Source organism: Nesoenas mayeri, assembly GCF_963082525.1.
Source record: "Nesoenas mayeri genome assembly, chromosome: 24".
NCBI classification, from domain to species: Eukaryota; Metazoa; Chordata; class Aves; order Columbiformes; family Columbidae; genus Nesoenas; species Nesoenas mayeri.
Window position 1 is genome coordinate 1,304,578 of NC_137546.1, and position 18,725 is coordinate 1,323,302.

At 41.7% G+C, this 18,725-nt stretch overlaps 1 protein-coding gene across 2 annotated transcripts in view; it reads right to left on the minus strand.

Moving 5' to 3' along the window:
* Positions 1–18,725, minus strand: part of PLCH2 (phospholipase C eta 2) — a gene marked incomplete at its 5' end in the record, with an annotated part of 46,929 nt that overhangs the window by 2,108 nt on the left and 26,096 nt on the right. For both annotated transcript variants that reach the window (XM_080358798.1, XM_080358797.1), the window contains 16 exons: positions 3,584–3,923; positions 7,691–7,770; positions 8,427–8,573; positions 8,798–8,882; positions 9,004–9,128; positions 9,301–9,408; positions 9,847–10,029; positions 10,485–10,582; positions 11,293–11,393; positions 11,856–11,948; positions 13,828–13,986; positions 14,706–14,813; positions 15,050–15,221; positions 15,618–15,738; positions 16,254–16,457; positions 17,125–17,218. In XM_080358798.1, the coding sequence (XP_080214924.1) occupies positions 3,584–3,923; positions 7,691–7,770; positions 8,427–8,573; positions 8,798–8,882; positions 9,004–9,128; positions 9,301–9,408; positions 9,847–10,029; positions 10,485–10,582; positions 11,293–11,393; positions 11,856–11,948; positions 13,828–13,986; positions 14,706–14,813; positions 15,050–15,221; positions 15,618–15,738; positions 16,254–16,457; positions 17,125–17,218 (2,218 nt within the window). The remainder of the gene's footprint in view (positions 1–3,583; positions 3,924–7,690; positions 7,771–8,426; positions 8,574–8,797; positions 8,883–9,003; positions 9,129–9,300; positions 9,409–9,846; positions 10,030–10,484; positions 10,583–11,292; positions 11,394–11,855; positions 11,949–13,827; positions 13,987–14,705; positions 14,814–15,049; positions 15,222–15,617; positions 15,739–16,253; positions 16,458–17,124; positions 17,219–18,725) is intronic.

Here is an 18,725-nt window from a genome sequence, read left to right on the forward strand (position 1 = left end):
CTTTCATAATCTTTTCTTCCTCCTCCATCCAGCACCACTTGAATTGCTCTTTTCCTTCCTTCCAGCACTCAAACATGAAGGATCACAACAGCCACCAAGTACTTGAAGAAAACGCTCCATCCATCTGCAGTGTTTATAACCTGCACCCTAAGAGCCAAAGCAATCATTCCAAAATACTGCTTCCCACGTCTCCAAACCACAACGCAAACATGCACTCGAGAACTAGCAAAGCACAACTAAGCCAGGCAACAACCTCAAGAAACAGGAGCAGATCATTATAAGGCAGCAAACAAACCCCAGGACTACAGGCAGCAGGGTGCTCGAATCAGTGACACTCAGCAGACAGTTACCTTTGACTTGCTTGTCCTTTCAGTTCTTAACTAGAGAGAGGGAGTGTGCATGTAGAATAATAGGACAGAACAGAGGAAAAATCCAGTTAATGTAGGGAAGGCAGGTGCAGGTAACAGGATAAATTAGTGCTGAGGGAGGGGAGGGAAACAGACACACTTTTGTAGGATCCTAAGAATTTCTGACCAACCAGAGCACTCAATGGAATCCATAAACAGATGGGTATTAAGTTCGTTACTTTGTCATAGAAGAATAAAAGGCAATATTTGGTATTGTTCAAGAAATGCACTCCGCTGCACTGGGGAATAGAAGCTAGACTCCTCTTCTCCAAAGCCCTTTCCTAATGCTATGGAAAAAAAATCATCTACATCACCAAAAATTGCCAAGGAACTACTGGACCTTTCCTTTCAGCACCAGCATTTCCAATCCAGCGTAGTGACAAGAAGCTGCCAACAGAAACAGGGCTTCGCTGGCCTGTGTTACATCAACCGGGAGCATGAAAAGGGAAGAAGGTGCTTGTGCCCATCAGCAACATCCACCATTCACAACAGAGCTGGATTTCCAGTAGCTGGAGGAATATTGGGAGGAATCCAGTGCTGATCAGACTAACGAGCTCTCCTTCCCCCTGCCCAAGCCATCAGCACAGATTAAGCCAAGCTTAAAAGGCAAAATGTTAGAAACTGTCATGCTGTTGCCGTAAAAAGGACAAGCAGAGACTATAGCTTCCTGTCCCATCCTTGTGGCATTTCCCATCAGCAGAATGTTAATTATGAAATGCAGCCATATTAGGCCAAAGCCCTTGGTTTCCCTGGTTTCCCGGCGGCTGGGGAAAGCGTGCTGTTTGTGCAAGCTGGAGCAGCAGCAGCCCCCCAAGCGACTATTGCACCATTTTAAAGGTTTGCTGATTCCATGCTTGAGAAGTCAGATGGATTTAATCAAATTTCAAGCATATCACAATATTTATTTAGTGACTTGGGGGGCTGGCGGGGGAGCTGGCACTGATAATGGGAAATGGTTTCATATGTCACACTACTCAGAGCTTATGAAAAGCCTAACGCCAATAATTTAGACACAGAAAGGGCTCTGCTGCTTTGGATTAATTTTAAGTCACGGGAAGTGGCAAACTTCTTCCCTCCCACTGTCCTGATATTTTCCCAAAAGCTCAAAGCAGATATTGGAAAAAATATGTATTAAAAAAAAAAATTAAAAAAGAAATAAAGTGAAATTGTAGGCACTGAGCCAGATTAAATGGATCAAATAGAATATTGTAAATTCCTGTATGTGGCTTTCAAAGAAGCCCACTATAGGTAGACAGTGAGAATCTGTTACTAACAGAGGGATTACACCTCGAGAAGCAAAGTCACTTAACTGCTCCTGACAGTTTAACCACCAGTGTCCAAATTCCTTGGACAACTAAGGGGGAGAGTGGGAGGGATCTGAAGAGAAGCTCTTGTAGTCCTAGACAGCAGCTGCATTTACTTCCTCTTCACAATTCTATGAAACAGATACAATTCTATGAAATGGATAAAATCTTGTCAAAATCTCTTCCTTTCCGTCCCTTCCCTGCCGAATCAGGGAGAAAAAAAAGCCAGTTTCCTTATTAAAATATCTACTTTGACTGCCTCTGGTTCTCCTTTCCATCTGTACAAACACACAGTTCACAAGTAAAGACAGTCCCGTGCTCCCAGTGACCATATGCGTATTCCTGGCTTGAAACAGCTATAAAATATGGTAGCTCAAAGCCTCCCTTTAACTGGACACATTTTACTTTGCACCTGGAGGTGTTCACAGTCCGCCCAGCTCCACTGGTGCCAAGTAACATCTCATCACATTGCTTCCTATTATATTATGCAACTGTGCCCTCAGGTCACAGTCAAATCATACCCACAACATCTATAAATGTTTGCGTACTGGGAATTCAACCATTTAGGACCAGGTCTGCTCTGTTTGTGAAGTGTGGGCTCTTGAACAACCCGGAGCAGAGAATTCTGCCCAGCAAGCCCTGAACTGATGGCAATAATTTTGCAAGTTCTTTGAGGGTTTTGTTGTTTGACACAATAGATATCATTTCTGATGTGGATATCCCCCAGCGAAACACAAATACCCATAATGAAAATCTTGTTTGTTAATATGGGTTTTCCATATTCAACCCCTACTTCATGCTCTGGTTTGGATCTTAAAATTTACTTAGTATCATACCACATTCATGAAAAAACAACAACAAGGAAACAAAAAACCCTGAACAAGCAATCCAAACATTCATGGGCTACTGACAGCTTCACTACTGCAGATGGTTGAGTAGGCACGGAAAGGACTCATCTAAACCAGACACATCTAGGAAAACAATAAAATAAAAATATTTATGCAAGCTATTTTTCTATCAGTGCCAAAAATAAAGAAAAAGAGCTCTTGATAGCAAAACAACATACAGGAGCTTCTAAGTAAAGACGCTACGCAGAAGCTGAGACAATGATGTGATCTAAGGTGGAGAAGGGTGAAGAAAATCTGGTCTTACCAGTAAAGAATATAGGGGATTTACTTCGAATTTCCTCCAATTTTTGAACGAACAAGGCGTTCATTTCCCTCTGTAGGGTGCCCACTTGCCTTCGAGAAGTTTCAGAGCAGCGCTTGGGGAATTCTGGGCTTCCAAGACTTTCTAGGCTGCTGGAGTTGGAGGATACAGAGCCATTGCTGGCTGCAACCAAGTTGACAGTGCTTCCATACTTGCCACCTGACTGGCACTGCCAGCGCGGCCGGGTATGAGCCTTTAGTCCATGACATTTAGATTCAACACTTTTCTTCCCTGGGGTCACAAAAGACTGGGTGCTCCTTGTTAGGTCATCGGCAGTTCCAGGGCTGTTGCAAGACTGCAAATCTGATTGCCGCCTGGGCTGGCCCCGCACAACCCAGGTTTTGAGCTCTAACCTCTCTTCTCCACTCATACTGCTATACTGCTCCTGGTGAGGTATATCTTTAACAATAGGCCTGCTGGGATGGTCACTCCACTTGCACTCTAAATCTGGGCTTTCTTTGGAACCAATCATGCATTTCATGCAGTTGGTGGCCACTCCAATCCTACCAGAGCTGTTGATGGCGCAGCGCGCAAAGACGCTTTGCTTCTCGCTCTGGTGCTCCTGCAGCCGGACCCTGTTGGACCTCTGCAGGGGTTCACTGAAAGCAGCACCCCCTCCAGCACAACTCTGGCTTTTGGCGCTACGAAAGCTGTGGGTCTTACCTTTCAACCCCTTGCCAGGTACCTCCCCACTGGCACCATCTCTGGGAGCTGGTGACAGAGAAGGACTTTCTGGCTCTTGCTCGAAGCGAGGCTGTGAGGCAGCGTCCACTTCACCGTCTTCACCGGCCCCCTCAGAGCTGTTGTCTTTGGTGTCAAAAGCAATTTCAGGAAAGCCCTTCTTGCTCTTCTTCTGGCTTTTGGCGGGCGCGCTGGCCGTCCGTCGCAGGATGTGGCTGCTAAAGGAATGTTTGCGATGGAGCTGACCAGCAGCATGACTGTCCAGAGAGGCCTGCTTTGGATTTCTGAGAAACAGGCCTTTTAGACCTAGAGCTTGTTTGGCCTGGAAAATTAAAAACAAAAGAAGTCCTTAATAGAAAAGGCAAGACTTCTGCTTTGGGCACAGGACCTCATGTACAAATGACCAGTCCACGTATGCACACACTTATGGAGCCTCCTGTCACATTCCTACCAGCAGCACGAGAATGAAAACAGTAATAGGACAGAGATTAAGAGTGAAAAAAATCAGTAACAGCAGCTTTACAAAATCTTATGTCGTCTTTGCTTAACTATGATTTTAGGTAAAATTTCCAAGCAGGCTTGTCTTTGGATTGGTCATAATCTGCTTACTAGCATATAGCTTCTTATGACATAAACATTAGATATTGAAAAGAAAGCAAAAAAACTTAAATACTTCAGTCTATGAGGATCTAACTCTGAAAGCTGGAGAGTGTCTCGGTGATTGTCAAAGCCACAAAGCTTAAGGTATTCATAATGCCACATATTTCAGACTCTTTAAAGTCACAGTGCTTCCTTTTTAGCAATACAGCTTTCTGGGAGTTTGTTGTTTGAACTACATGCACAACAAATGAACAAATATTTTGCTTTCTACCTCTCTGATTACATTTTGATGATTTCCTACCATACCAAACTTATCCAAAGACACTCACGTATGTTTTCATCACTGAAGAAACACACTATAAACAAGTGAAGTTAGTCAGGGTGATAATGCAGTACTTCATATACTTTGGTACTTAATTAAGTGTTAAACATATATATTCACCATCATAAACCTCCCCCCATCATACAATTGATTCCCGCTTTGGTGAAACAGAGTTCCAGCATTCCTGTGAACATTCCAGGTGTACTTGCCAACTTTTAAAGCAGCAGAGGCTGACGCCTGGTAAAGGGTATGTTGGTTTTGCTCTATTCATAGAGCCTTGTACACGTAAATCACTTAAAGAAGAGAAAGAGGCATTTCCCTTCTAATCTACTTCTCCTCCTTTGTTCCCTTTACTTCCCAGTTAGATCAGACCCTCTTTAGTAGCTGTGGCATAAAGAGTGAATAAAAATAGAGCACATAAGCCTGTGATTGAAATGCATTGTAAGAACCCATTACAAAATGTGACCAGCATCCCTGCTTGCTGGCACTTGCTGTCAGTTCAATTTTTCCCCTGTGATGCCATGTGAGGTCACATTTCTGCAGTGCCAAACAATGGCACAGAAATGTCTACTTTAAATTACAATGGTCTGTCTTTCAGCCCAAAATATTTGAGTGCTTGCTCACACATTTCTCACTTTGCTTTGCAGGACTCAGTGGACAGATATTCGCTGCACTGTACAGCGGGCCTGGGTGAAAAGCTGCTTTTATTCCTAAGTGTCCTGTGCAATCTGGCATATGGGATCAAGGTTTATTTGTCTGACACAAAGCCCAGTGAAGGCATTCAGAATATTACTTCAGGCTCTAATTGACTGAAGTTTAGTTACTACATGCCAAGATACAGTGTGAGGAGATGACTAACAAGAGACCTAAAATGGTCTTTAAAACTATATCCAGGATAAGATAAAGAAGGTAGGGATTGATTTTTCCCATGCAAGTCAGAGAAAATGTAATTTAAATATTAATAAGCCTTATGTGAGAGTCAGACTATTGAACAGTCTGCTTGGGTCGTTCTGGATTCACTTTCACCAGAAAGCTTCAAAACAAGATCCTGCTTTTGGTAAGGAGCGAAGGGGAAAAAGCACCGTGCTCCAATTGAGACAAGTTGGCAAATACACAAATTCATTGCTACAAAAATCAGACAACATAAATACTTGCAAAACTCAGAAAAACTGTCATCCACACACACACAAATAATATCCAACAAAAATAAAAGCAAAGCACTGATGGAATGGGTGATGCGAGTGCAGGGCCCTGGGTATCATTCTAGCTTAGTTGGTGCATCTTTGTTAAGCCGGGCACTATTGCTTGAATCAGTGGGGTGATTCAAGAACCCAAAGACAAATCTGGTTAACTTAGGGGAAAAAACAAAGTTTTCAGGAAAAAACAAAGAGAGCCATTTTGACGGAGATCCAGAACATGTGCTTTCAGCTCTAGTCCAGCTTTTACAGAGCTATTTCATTCTTTAAAGCTGACTTGAAAAACAGCACAAGAGGTTTTCCCACAATTTAGCAAACAATTCACTGTGAATGTTCTTTTCTGTGTGAAAGGTTTGAATTATAGCACAGAGAAAAGACAGCAGAGACTCAAAGAAGAGAGAAAAGAGTGTACAGAAGGACTCTTATCCTGGATCTGCTTCATAGAGGGAGGGCTCTCTGCTCATCAATGGCCCAACAGAACTGACCGTCAAATGTCGCAATTCACATTACATGAGTCGAAAAGCTTCAAAATGCTAATAAGGAAACATTGATGCTAATGAAGCAACTAGTTAGAGGCATGCAGGTGTGTGGTGGTGGTCACTGCCCCTCCCTGGGACAGGAGGGGGTACCTTCAAGGCGGCTAAAAACGCTCTGCTTCTAAAAGTAGGTATTTTGGACATAGAGAAGCCCACTGAAATCACAAACAGACAGAGCAAAGGCAGAATAACAGTGAGGGTGGATCTCGGAGATACGCACAGCTAGAAAACCACAAGAAATTCTGCAATACATGAATAGACTACAGAAGAGACAGAGACAAAGAAAAGCGTCTCCAGGAAATAGCACAGTCTAGAAAGAGATTTCAGTTAAACACAAGTTAAGGTGTAAACAAAATCTAAAGACTTTGCTTTAGTAATATCAAGCTACTGAGAGGGTGGAATATCTACACTTAGGAAAAAAGCCCCAAAAGGTTAATGCCTGCATTAGAGTATCTGGATTAATAAAGGATGAGTAAAACCAGGCTGACAACTGTGGTGACTTTTCTGCCCAAATTTCTGTTAACTGAAAAAATCAAAGCAGAACATAATTCAGAGACCAAAACAGAAAGGGCTGTGTAATATTTGTTTCACATTTTCAGTAGTTTTTATTTTAAAAAAGAAACATGTACAAGCTCTCCTTCCAAATCCTTGTATTTCCATCACATCAGTGCACAGTGTGGAACTGACCTAAAGCGTCTAAGTTACTTTTCAGAAACAGCCCTTCTTCCTAGAAATACAAAAAAAAAGCTTTCCTGGGGCTTATCGGTTTCATCCCATAGAAGTTCTGATTAAAATCTAGCAATTAAAAAAGTTGTTTTCCTTTTGAAGAAGAGTTTTAATTCCCCTTACACGAACAGCACGAGAACAAGAACTCTGGTTTCCCGGCCTGTTCAACGCCGCCTCCTCCTGTCACGGTGCTGATATTACAGTATCAGTTTATTGGAAGTGGATATGAACTGGCTTTGAGATTCTGAAGGCACCGTGTTCCAGTTTGAACCCATTACCCCTTGTCCTACTGTTGGTTGTCACCGAGAAGAGCCTGGCTCCATCCTCCTGACACTCACCCTTTAGATATCTGTAAACATTAATGAGGTCACCCCTCAGCCTCCTCTTCTCCAAGCTAAATACTTGTTGTATTGGACACAACCATACTTATCTATATAAATGTGTGCACGCTGCAATGAAATAACCTTCCCCTGCGGCTCCCTCCCTGCAAGAATCTCTTTTTCTAACTTTCTCTATGACTTGCCTTTATCTCCATGTATACTCAGAACAGTTTCAGGCTACCATGACAATCGTGGAGAGGAAGCTTACTGCAGTTAAACAAACACGTTATAGCTTGGACATTCACCCACGGGGCTTCCCTGGTGCAACACAAACCCTGCTGGTGCGCTGCCGTACAGGAGCTGCGCTGTGTCCCGCGGTCGGCACTCACCTTACCGCAGATGTCATTGATGGCCACGTGGACAAAGATGGACGCCTCTTCTATACCCTCCAGGTACACGTGCCGGTAACCTGAAACAGAGCCAACAGAGCTGACAAGGAGTTGAAAGGGTTGGGAGAAGAGCACCGAGAGACTTTCCTTCTGTAAACAGCAAAATAAATTAACCGCTATTTTCCCAGCTCCTCCTCTAAATAGGCATCCAGGCTTGTGCATCACCTCGCCACACTCACTTATCTGACAGTCACACCACTTACAAACTTTACTGCCATTTTTTAATCCTCTTTATTTTATAAAAAAGCTGTGTCCTGTTTTTTCCTGTGTCCCTTATTGCTGCTGTCAAACCAAACTGAGAGTTATAAGACCAAAACTCCAGTGTGTTTCAAAAACTGACAGGAAGAAAATGGAAGAAAAAGCTGTATGAGATAACAGGAGTAAAGATTCTGGATGCCAGCCTTCTGAATCCACAATATTTAGCCACCCTGCCTAACAATCTTAACCATTTTTCTAAAATCTCATTCCATAGAGTTAACTGATTTAGTTTTCATCATCGTATAAATCAGTAATGGACCAAGGTAGAGAACTCAGAGTCCACACTCCCAGTCTCCTGCTCTAACTAGAAATTCTGTAGCGGACACACGCGCTCACATTAACCCAGCATTTGCAGCTTCTGTTCTCACAGAAAAAAGCCCAAGCCAACTGACCTGGGATGTCAGCGTTTCTGTCTTACCTGGCATCATACTGCTGAACGCAATCGTTCTCTGTCCAATAAAATCACGCCCGATTGGATCGTGATCCCACACAAGGAACCGAATCAGGGCAATCTCTGGCATGTGGACTGTGAACACCAACGTTTCCTCCCACATCGGGTTAAAACCTCGGAATGAAGAAATGAGCTTTTAGGTTTTTCATTCACCAGGTGCAAGAAGAAAGAATGCTGCCTATGTAAGGAATGCCTGAACTGCAACGTCATTCTAGTTTTCCTAATAGTTTGATCGTTGTTACTGGAAAACGCAGCGCTCCCATGCACTTCTGCAGGAGACACAAGAATTTCCAAGAAAAGTAGTTGCATCTAACTAAAAAAACCCCACATAATCTTACCGTTATCATCAACTACTCTGGTTTGTTCTTTGAAGCAGTCAACAGGTAAGCCTATCACTTCTACTTCAACAAAGGGATCTATGATCTGGAAAACATAAAGTAACAAATACTGAAAACTGCAGGAAGTTAAATCCCCATCCTTAGCCCAGCCAATGCGGAAATAAACTGTCTCACGCACAGAAGAACAATGACTAGCTGTCCCATACCTCTCCTCTATCTCCCAACATGGAATCACGTGGCTTGGGGAGTTGTTGACCACTGATAATTCTTAGAACCAGCTGTTTCTTCAATTGACCAGGGAGTGGGTCTTCAGAATTTGGATTAAAGACACCTGTAAGAATGAGAAGTCACATAATGGGAAAGAAGTGGGGATGACCTTAGAGATAACTTCTGGCTTATTTGCTTCTAGCATCAGAAACACATTTTTAGACAAACTATAATAAGGATCCACACCCACTCTTCTCGTGCAATAAGTAATCCATTTATTTTGCTGGTTTTCTTACCTTGACACATGCAGTTTGGTTTGAGGACATAGCCACAATTCCCATTGGCACTAAATTTGGCCCGGTTCAGTTGCAGCATTCTTCCCTCTGACTGGTAGTTTAGTGCAACTACGAAAAGAAAAAGTGATATTATTTACCGAGTACATTAATAACATTCTTGTTTGTAGAACAATGTTAAAGAAAAGACACCTAACACACACTTGACTTCTTGGATGCAAAAACTCCAATGTTTTATGAAAAAGAATTGTCCTACAGAACATACATCGCAGCTTCAGAGAGAGAAGCTCTCCAAGAGAGTCTGAACTCTGAAGTCCCCTTGCATTTGAGAAGCTCATTTATTTCCATTTATCGACAACTGCTTGCACGGAAGACACATGTTTGAGGTAGTCTATCTAGGTAACACACAGTAACAAGGAGAACTCAATTGTCAGTAAAGCTCAATGAGCAGAGAACTCATGGTATTTTAAGGAGTGATTCCAAAGCCCCTGTTATAAAACATCTGTCTTGAAATAAAACGAAAAACCCCCAAGTTTTGATTCTGCTCACCAAGCTGACAGCCAGCATTCCAGAACGGCTGGGGATTGTAGTTGCTGGAGTCCACCCGATACGATGATGGGTAGATGCGGGACAACTGCTGCTGGTTGAAACGCAGATACTGTGCTGGCTTCTGCTGCAGTATCTGGTGGGCTTTTGTTTCACTGAAAGATGAAACCTGCCAGCTGGAAGAGACTATAAAGAACAGAGGAGGAGATTAGAGGTAATCTTATTTATTTATTAACTAGATAAAGCATTCAAAACTATGTAGCACTAGTTCCTTATAACTATAAAGCATCATTTGAATACATTCTACTCAGAGGGAATGATGCTTTTCCTTATACTCCAGCAACAGATGGATGGTGGCAACAGATTTGACTTGAAAATCTAAACTTCACGCTTGAAGTGCTCCCTCAGACCACTCTGCCCAAGAGCACAACTACACCCTCTGTCATTTCCCACGATGCAGGTGTTGTGTGGCAGCTTTTACACAAGCTAGCAAAGACTACATGGGTACCACTGCCTGTAGGAATGTTTTCTCCTTTATGGAAGCTGTCACACAACTCTTTAATAACAAGATATGTAGGAACATAAATCTTCCAATTTCTTTGTACAGCAATTACTTTCAGCAGATTTTTAGCTCAACTTACTTTCAGTTTCAACATCGTGGATGCCAACAGACTTTGTGTATTTCACCAGGTCAGACAGTGCCCTGCACAGCTTCATTGTTTTCTTCTGTCGGTTCATCCTAGAAAGATAAAACAAATTTATCTCCCATTAATTAAGGGGTAAATTTTATCTTTCATATCTAAAAATAAATATAAACAAATAGAGTGTGTAAATTGTTTGGACCAAAGGGTGGAGTATCTATTCACATATATATTCACCTCTCAGGTCAAGTACTAACAAAAAAACTATTTAAATCCTAAAGAAATAGCAAGAAATTAATGCTCTGATCCTCCTCATTTGCTCGGGTTATCAATGACATCACATCTACTGATCTCCCAAAGAAATCTCCAAAGTGACCTCATGAACTGCTTCATCTGATTTCTTACTTCTGAAGCCAGAAGCATAAGCAGCCATACTTCGACATCAGGATTTTTAAAGAGGCAATTATAAAAGAAAATATCAAAATCATCACCTGAATGTTGATGCAACTTCATTTCACAAATCATAAAACAATTTTTTAAAAAGCTGGGGACCTGATACACTGCAAATCCACCTCAATGGATTCAGACAAGGTTCCCTGTACTTTGCTGATGAGTCTGAACGGCACCAAGAGATCATTCTGATGATCTTGCGGCAGACATTGGATCTACCCTTATACCAGATTCCTGTCCCGCGCCTGCAGCCTTCAACGAATTGGCTTCTAGAGCAGAAGCACATCTTTTTAGTGCGTACGTTTCTGTAGGTATCTCTTTTTAGAAAAAAAAATTGCCAAATCACTTGTTAACAAACCTGCTGCCATGTACAGAGCTCCTGGCTAAATTTCCTTGAGAATCCGAATCATCTTCACCCTCTTCCAGACTTGTCGCCTTTTTCAATTTGCTTCCTTTTTTCTGTGCCACAAGGAAATAAAACCGTAATATCACAACTGTCTGATCAACGTTTGAGCAGCTGGACCCAATTCTGCTTCGTTATGCCAATGAGTGTGTTGCTTACAGAGAATGACAGCTTTTGTAACACTCAGTACTGCAGAATCATGTGCATGCATACTGGGAAGACTCAGCCTGAGGTCAGAGCGTTTCTATAAAGGAATCATAAATCCGCAGATAAAAGCTGCAATTTTTTTTTCCCAGGTTAGATCTTGGATACTTTTAGACCTCGATGTAAATTGAAACGATCTGCTATGCACAATTATAACCAGTTATCCAGCCTATCTATTCAGTGAACAGTCTGACAGCAAGCAAGCCTCCGGCAGACAATGCAATTACGATATTCCTCTCTAACACTGTGTGCAAAGAAAAGACCTATCCAAGAACACAGTATTTAGTGCAGACCTGGTCTACCAAGTGGCTCACCTTGCGTTTAGAAAAACTGCCCATCAATGACCGGCTGTGCCTTTTGTTGGTACTGAAGTCTTCCCCAGACTCCACATCATCCTCGAGTTTATTCTAAAGAAACCAAACACAGAATAATTTAGCAGACCTGAGTGCTACAGCATATTTAAACGTTCTTTGTTTCCCAGACTGTTGTGGCTAACACCTATGCAAAAGGATTCTTGAAGTGGATGGATGATGGCAGAGCGGTGGACATGATCCACCTTGACTTGAGTGAGGCATTGACACAGCCTCCCACAGCATCCTCACAGCTGAACTGAGGGAGTGGGTCTGGATGAGCGGGGACGGAGGTGACTGTGAACTGGCTGAAGGGAAGAAGCCAGAGAGTCGTGGTCAATGGGGCAGAGTCCAGTTGAGGCCTGGATCCAGTGCAGTGCCTCAGGGGCAGTGCTGGGGCCGGTATTATTCAATATATTCATCAATGATTTGGACAAGGGAATAGAGTGACTGTCAGCAAGTTTGCTGATGACACCAAGTTGGGAGGAGTGGCTGACACTGGAAGCTGTGCTGCCATCAGAGACCTGGACAGGCTGGAGAGCTGGGCAGGGAAAAATTAATGAAATATAACAATCCCTAACATTCTGTGATTATGTAAATCATTAGGCTTAAAAGCACATACAAAACTCATGCCATAGAAAGTCTTGAGAATCTGATTTTTAGTTCTCACCTAGCTTCAATCCCTAGTTAGTACACCTGCTTATTACTGGCAGATCTCCAATGTTTCTCCTTTGCATGCAACAATCTTCAAAGCTTTTTGTGGCTTATTACAAATTCTAAAATGATATTGCCTCAAGTTCACAAAGCATAGTCTGTGGGCTGAGTACATTTTTATAAAAAAAGCATTAGTATAAAATGAAAATAAAATGTAAATGCACAGAACATAGAACTGAGGAAAAAAAGTCCAACTTTCATATGAGCTTTTTATAATGGAAAATAAAATTCTTTCTGTTGGAAAGGCATTTGATGTGTACATTTCATGCTCCAGTTGCTGTGTGAGCAAGGAAAAAAAGCTTTGTGTATCTGACAGTGATGTTCACCTGGTATCACCATTAATTGAATGAATTCAGCTATGAATCTGAAGCCAATAATATATCATTTATTCAGCAAGCTAACATAATAAATGAAAATGCAAAACACCTTTCTCTGAAGTCACTGGAAAAAGTAATTGGACTTTGGAGAAAGAGGTGTTCAGCATCTCGGTTTACATTTCGAAGGACTGTCATATTTCATTATTCAGCTGCAATAGACTATCCCTCTGCATCAAGTGCAAATCATAAAACCAGCTAAAATTAAAATCTCATTATCAGCAAATTAAATAGAAACTTCTACTGAATGACAAATACAAAAAGTATTCTTGCCTATAATACAGCTTTTATATAAGCAATACAAAGTTTTCATAAGATGTCATGACAAAATATTACAGAAGGGAACACATTTTCTTGTATATTGAAACAGCCAAATTTGTGGTGGTCAGGGCAGTCATCCACGAATGGAAAACAGAGCTTCCAAATCTCAGTTCTACCGAAGTCTGACTGGGGACCTGAACGTGGATCTCCCACACCCCAGGTGAACGTTTTGCTACCTGCTCATTCTTGAGTTGAATTATCCCAGTCACACTAACCCACACTGGAGACAGGGATCTAATGCCAAAGAGACTCCACAAAATTCATCGTGTGACACTCTCTCTCTTGTTTTAAGCGAAGTGCTGAGCATTCTTGTGTTTCATTAATACTACAATAGTTGCAGACACCTCAGGTAAACTGAGTTATCTTTACTGGGGAGTCTCAAAACAGACAGAGAAGCCCAACTTCAGACATCCACCTTTGAAAAAATAAGCATTATTTGTTATGAAATAAAGTACTGTGTAGCTACAGAGACAAAGAAAACAACAATCAGGTCTTGAGGGAAGTGAAGTACAGTAAAAAGTGTTCACCTTCTTACTATCTAATTTTAGTCCAGCCTTTCCAGATGATGGTAGAGTGGTAACTGTAAAATTGTTTGGATCTTCACAGTCACGGATTTTGGATTCTTTTATCAGTGAGTCGAGTTTTTTCTTTGCTATATTCTCCACTCTTTTCCTATTACTAGATGCCTACAAACAAAACAGAATCATTAAACTAGATAGAGATTTAATAAGCCTTAGTAATTCCAGCAAGGATTAATGCAAACTCAGATCTTACGTGCAGAAACAAAAGAAAACACAAAAGATTCTTGATTCGCACAATGTGAAGCAGTTACTTGCTGCTCACTATCAGACTTAAGGTAAGGTATGGAAGAATCTGAGGCCCTGAAGTAGATGTTATATCTAAAGCATAAACAGATTGAAGTGATGAGAGTAAAACTAATTAAAACAGTTCTAATTAATCCAAGACCAACTGTTAGCAGAGCTATTCAGATGTAACGTCTGCTAGAAGCCAAGGACGTGCTAACATAGAAATAGTTATTACTGAGACGCCTCCCCATACTGAACTCATTCACATATGCTGTGTTCTGCAGCACATATTTAGTAAAAAGTCTGATCTGTTCCATTGTGCTGTCCAATACCAACACTATGATGCAATAGAGAATAATGGAGATATTACTATTTAAAATATGAAAAACAAAAAAATTCCATACTTGAAACACAACCACTAGAACTTTTGCCACAAATTTTTGTCAAATCTGTCCCCAGGAAGGTTTAGAACCTAAAAGACTTAAGATGTATCCCAAAGATCAGACACATCCGCATTCCAGAGAACCCATGCAAGTTTTCTTCTCACTGGGATGGGAAGGCTTGACATTCATTTACATTCAAATGGCCACTTAACTTACATCTCCATTCATTAGTTTACAGTCATCATCAATCTCATCAGCACTGTCCTCATCAGAAACTTCACCTTCCTCTGCATCATCACTGATGTTGGCTGGAAGTTTCTTCCCCTAGAAGACAGAAGGATTACACCGGCAGGTTCAGCATGTAGCTCTTGCCATCACACATAAAAAGAAATTCAAAGCATGCAACCACATTCTTATTGATTGAGAAGACACCTGTTCAAAACCTTAAGTGCCAGGTTCTTAAAGACTGCTTTTTGTAAAATTATTTAAGTGATAACTTGGCAGAAATCATAATCATCACAAACAAGAGGAGGGATGGAACAAACGAAGCAGGTTTTCACCTTAACGAGTATTTTTCCTTTAAGACTTGCTGGTGAAGGAAGCTTGGTAGAATCATCACTGTGCACAGAAGACAGGTCCAGTTTGTCTCCCAGAATTTCTGTGAGATACTGAGCCATCTTCTTCTGCTGAATGACACTGCAATGGTTCTCAATTGACAAGATAACAGGGTACCTGGCAGAGACAAAAGCAAGTATCATCAACTCCAAATTGCTTTTATAGTATTAAGACAAGGGTTACTACTGTCCAAGCCATTTCTGTAACAGACATCATCACCAATGAATCCACAGGGGTTGGATAAATCAGTGTGCGCACGGAACTGATACCCCACTAATCTCTCCAAACGGAAAGGTTATTTTTGACAGCCACAGGCTTTCAGCCACACAATGCCTGCAGGACAAAACCTTCCCAACTGATGACTACAGTTAAATTCCAAGCTTTGCCTGCAGCTGGTTCCTTAGCAGAGTTTGCAGCCTACCAACAGCTATGGCTGCAACCTCTCCTGGGAAAGAAAGCACCCACAAGTCTGTTTATAGCCCTGAGACTCAAACGTTGGCAGACTGTACATACTCATTCTTGATAAAGGCATATTTGTTGATAGTTTCGATCACATCTTTGAAAAGAATTTTGGAAGTCAAAGTGTATCCATGGTGGACAATTGGTTCACCGTCCGGCCCATCCCAGCAGTCAACTGTAGAACAGAAACAAAGACACTGATCAGACAAGTAACATTTGGGGCCACCAAGACTATGAGACCCTGCAGTTCCCTTTAGTCACCCAGCCAGACATGTACCCAACAAGCCCAGGTATCAGTTCATTTCCCATAACAGAATCCTATTTTCCTATCAGAAATATCAGATTTCCTTTTATGTGTAGCATAACTCTTCCATATTTGCCAGTTTGTTTGCCACACACTTGGCTATAAAGCATATACACTGATACATTCTACTGAATGTTAGTATCCTCTCCACAACAATTTTCTTTTTCCTCTAACAACAGTACTCTTCAAAATTCTGCCTTATTTCCATGCTCAAGAAATGTATCTATTAAATGGCAAAATTACTTTGTTGTTCTTTATGAAGACACCGTTTTATCAGGCTTTTCCCTCTACCCAATTTCCACGTTCTCTGCAGAAGTCATGAGCCTTCCTTTACAAAGGAGAAACGCAACTGTGGAGCCTACCAACGATTCCTTTTTGATCCTTACCTTCTACGCAACGACAGCCGGCCTGTAGCACCCAGGCGTACATGTCCACCCGGGACTGGGACATCAGCTGATCTCCCATGAGGTAGGTATTGTGTGAAGAGGTAATAAAATAGTGACTCAACGGATAACTCATGTCCTGATTCACTTGGTAGTGCTCTGGGTTGAATATGTCCCCAGATGGACTCCGCATGTAATTGGTGAAACCTGTAAGCAAACGAGACCATAAATAATACAGTTTTGTCCTTTGTGTTGCTGTAGCCTTCCTAAAACCAGCCACAAAATTCATTTCTACATTCATGAACATGTAAGTAAGATATATAAATAACACCACTACATTCCAACTGTCCCAATGCCCAACTGTGATTATTGCTTTCAAGAGATCTCTAGTGACTTTGTCAGCAGAGGCCAGGAAAGCACACTTCTAGACAAATTTCCTTTCATCCCTCTGCACGTTTACTCTGGATCATATCACTCCGGATCACATCACTCCTCTCACTAAAGCTTAAAGGATTTCCGAAAATACCTGCAAGAATGATGCAATGTATTTTCAAAAAGCACCAATAAAGACACATGCAGCCCCAGCTGACCTGCAACGACTGCTGCTTCTTCATGACATGGACCTTGAAAAAGGTCTTCCAAAGAGTACCAATTTCCTTTTAGGTTCCTCAGCAAATAATAGATATTAAAAAAAACCAAACCAAACCAAACTCAAAACCACCAAAAACCCCCACATCACCACCACCAACTGAAAAGCATACTCTGTACAACATGGCAAAATTCTATCACTATCGATTGCGCAATTGAATGCAATATTCGCATAAGCATTTGAACAGTTGTGTCTTCCCTACAAAAGCTCCAGCAGCAGCCTTACCATCAATCCCCAGAGCTCCCTCCTTTTTGTTCTCCAGGCATGGTTCAAACTTGTTGATGATTTCCAGGCAGTGTTCTTTAGTCACATTCGTCATCTGTAAAAGTAGCAAAAATGAAATGCTAACTAACAACCACAGCTTCTGCTGGCTCTTTGCTCTGCATACGGTTTAACAACTGGCCAGATCCTCCACAGCGGCACTACGGATTTCCAGTCACCCGTGAGATTCTCACTCCCGTCAATCAGTGTCACATCCAATTAAGAAGCAGAGCGCGCTGTGAAAAGTTCCTGTCCTATTGGCAGCCGCCTGACCACAGCCAGTAAAGAGAGTTCTGCTTTGTAGGTCAAATCTGGTTAGCGTTATTAGGCACACACAGCATCCAAACAGAACAAGCTTTGTCACAAACCAATGGGATTTCTTCTCTTGCAGGATTAAAGGATTAGTTTGCATTATCGAAGGGTTTTTAGTTTAAAATAAGAGAATGGTTCATCTTTATGCAGCAGACAGAAAAATCAGTTACTAGCAGGGTAAGAGAGAACCAGGACATAATGCTCTCAGAAAGATCCTTGAGGAAATCTGCTACTTCAAGATCCTCTGCATTCTCAACTGAAAAAGGAAAGAGTACAAAGGGAAACATTTGTTTGTAAATGTTATCATTTATAAAAAAGGGCAATTTATGATAAGCCGTAGGTTTTTTTTACCTTGCAGTGTATTCATAATTGAATTTTAACAGTATTATTTAATATTCCTGCTATTTACTGTTGATGTACCCTCTAATTATTATCCCTACTATTATTACATATTCTGTCCTGAGTGGCCTGGTAAATCTTTTCCAGCAGATGCTGTACGTGACCCATGAAAACACAGCCCTTGTCACCAGAGGGAACTGCCAATAAAGTGACCAAGCTGATGACTGTTTTGGCTACATGAAATCTTTGCTTGGGGGGACATGAAACCACCAGCATAGCTGCTACCAGATCAATGCCTTTTCTGGGAGTAATTTAAAACCTAGGAAATAAATGTAAAAGAGGAAGAAGAAAAAAGCCATACCCTTTATTTGCCCATATTGGATAGGTTTGCCGGGTTAAAAAAATAAGATCTGGAACAACAGAAGGTTTTTCTGGTACAGTTTCCAACGCCCAGAACAAACACTTGCTTTCCCTGTACATATCACCCGAGAAAGGGCAGCACCAGGCGAGAGAGAAGCCCCACAGGCAGGAGTTGTCCCCATCCCTGATCAGCTGAGCTGATTTGTGTCCTGTGGCCAGTGCTCATCTTCCTCACCATCTGGAGGATCAATTGACCAATGAAATGGAAACACAGCCCACTCATCTAAAAAGCTAACTGCCAGAGAGGTGGCTTTTTTATTCATTCATTTCTTAGGCAACTTTTGAAACTGATGGAGATTTCTGACTTACAGGCATGCAGCTTCAAAAGAGATCATGAGAGGAAAAAGGCAAAGACGAGTCAATGCATTTGTCCCTGCACTGACTGCATCTTGCTGTCCAATTATTTTTCCTCACTTCAGAATCTTCCACAAGTCTCTAGATGAAAGAGCAGAGGATCATTCAGAGACCTCAGGAATTCATGCAGCCCCAAATCC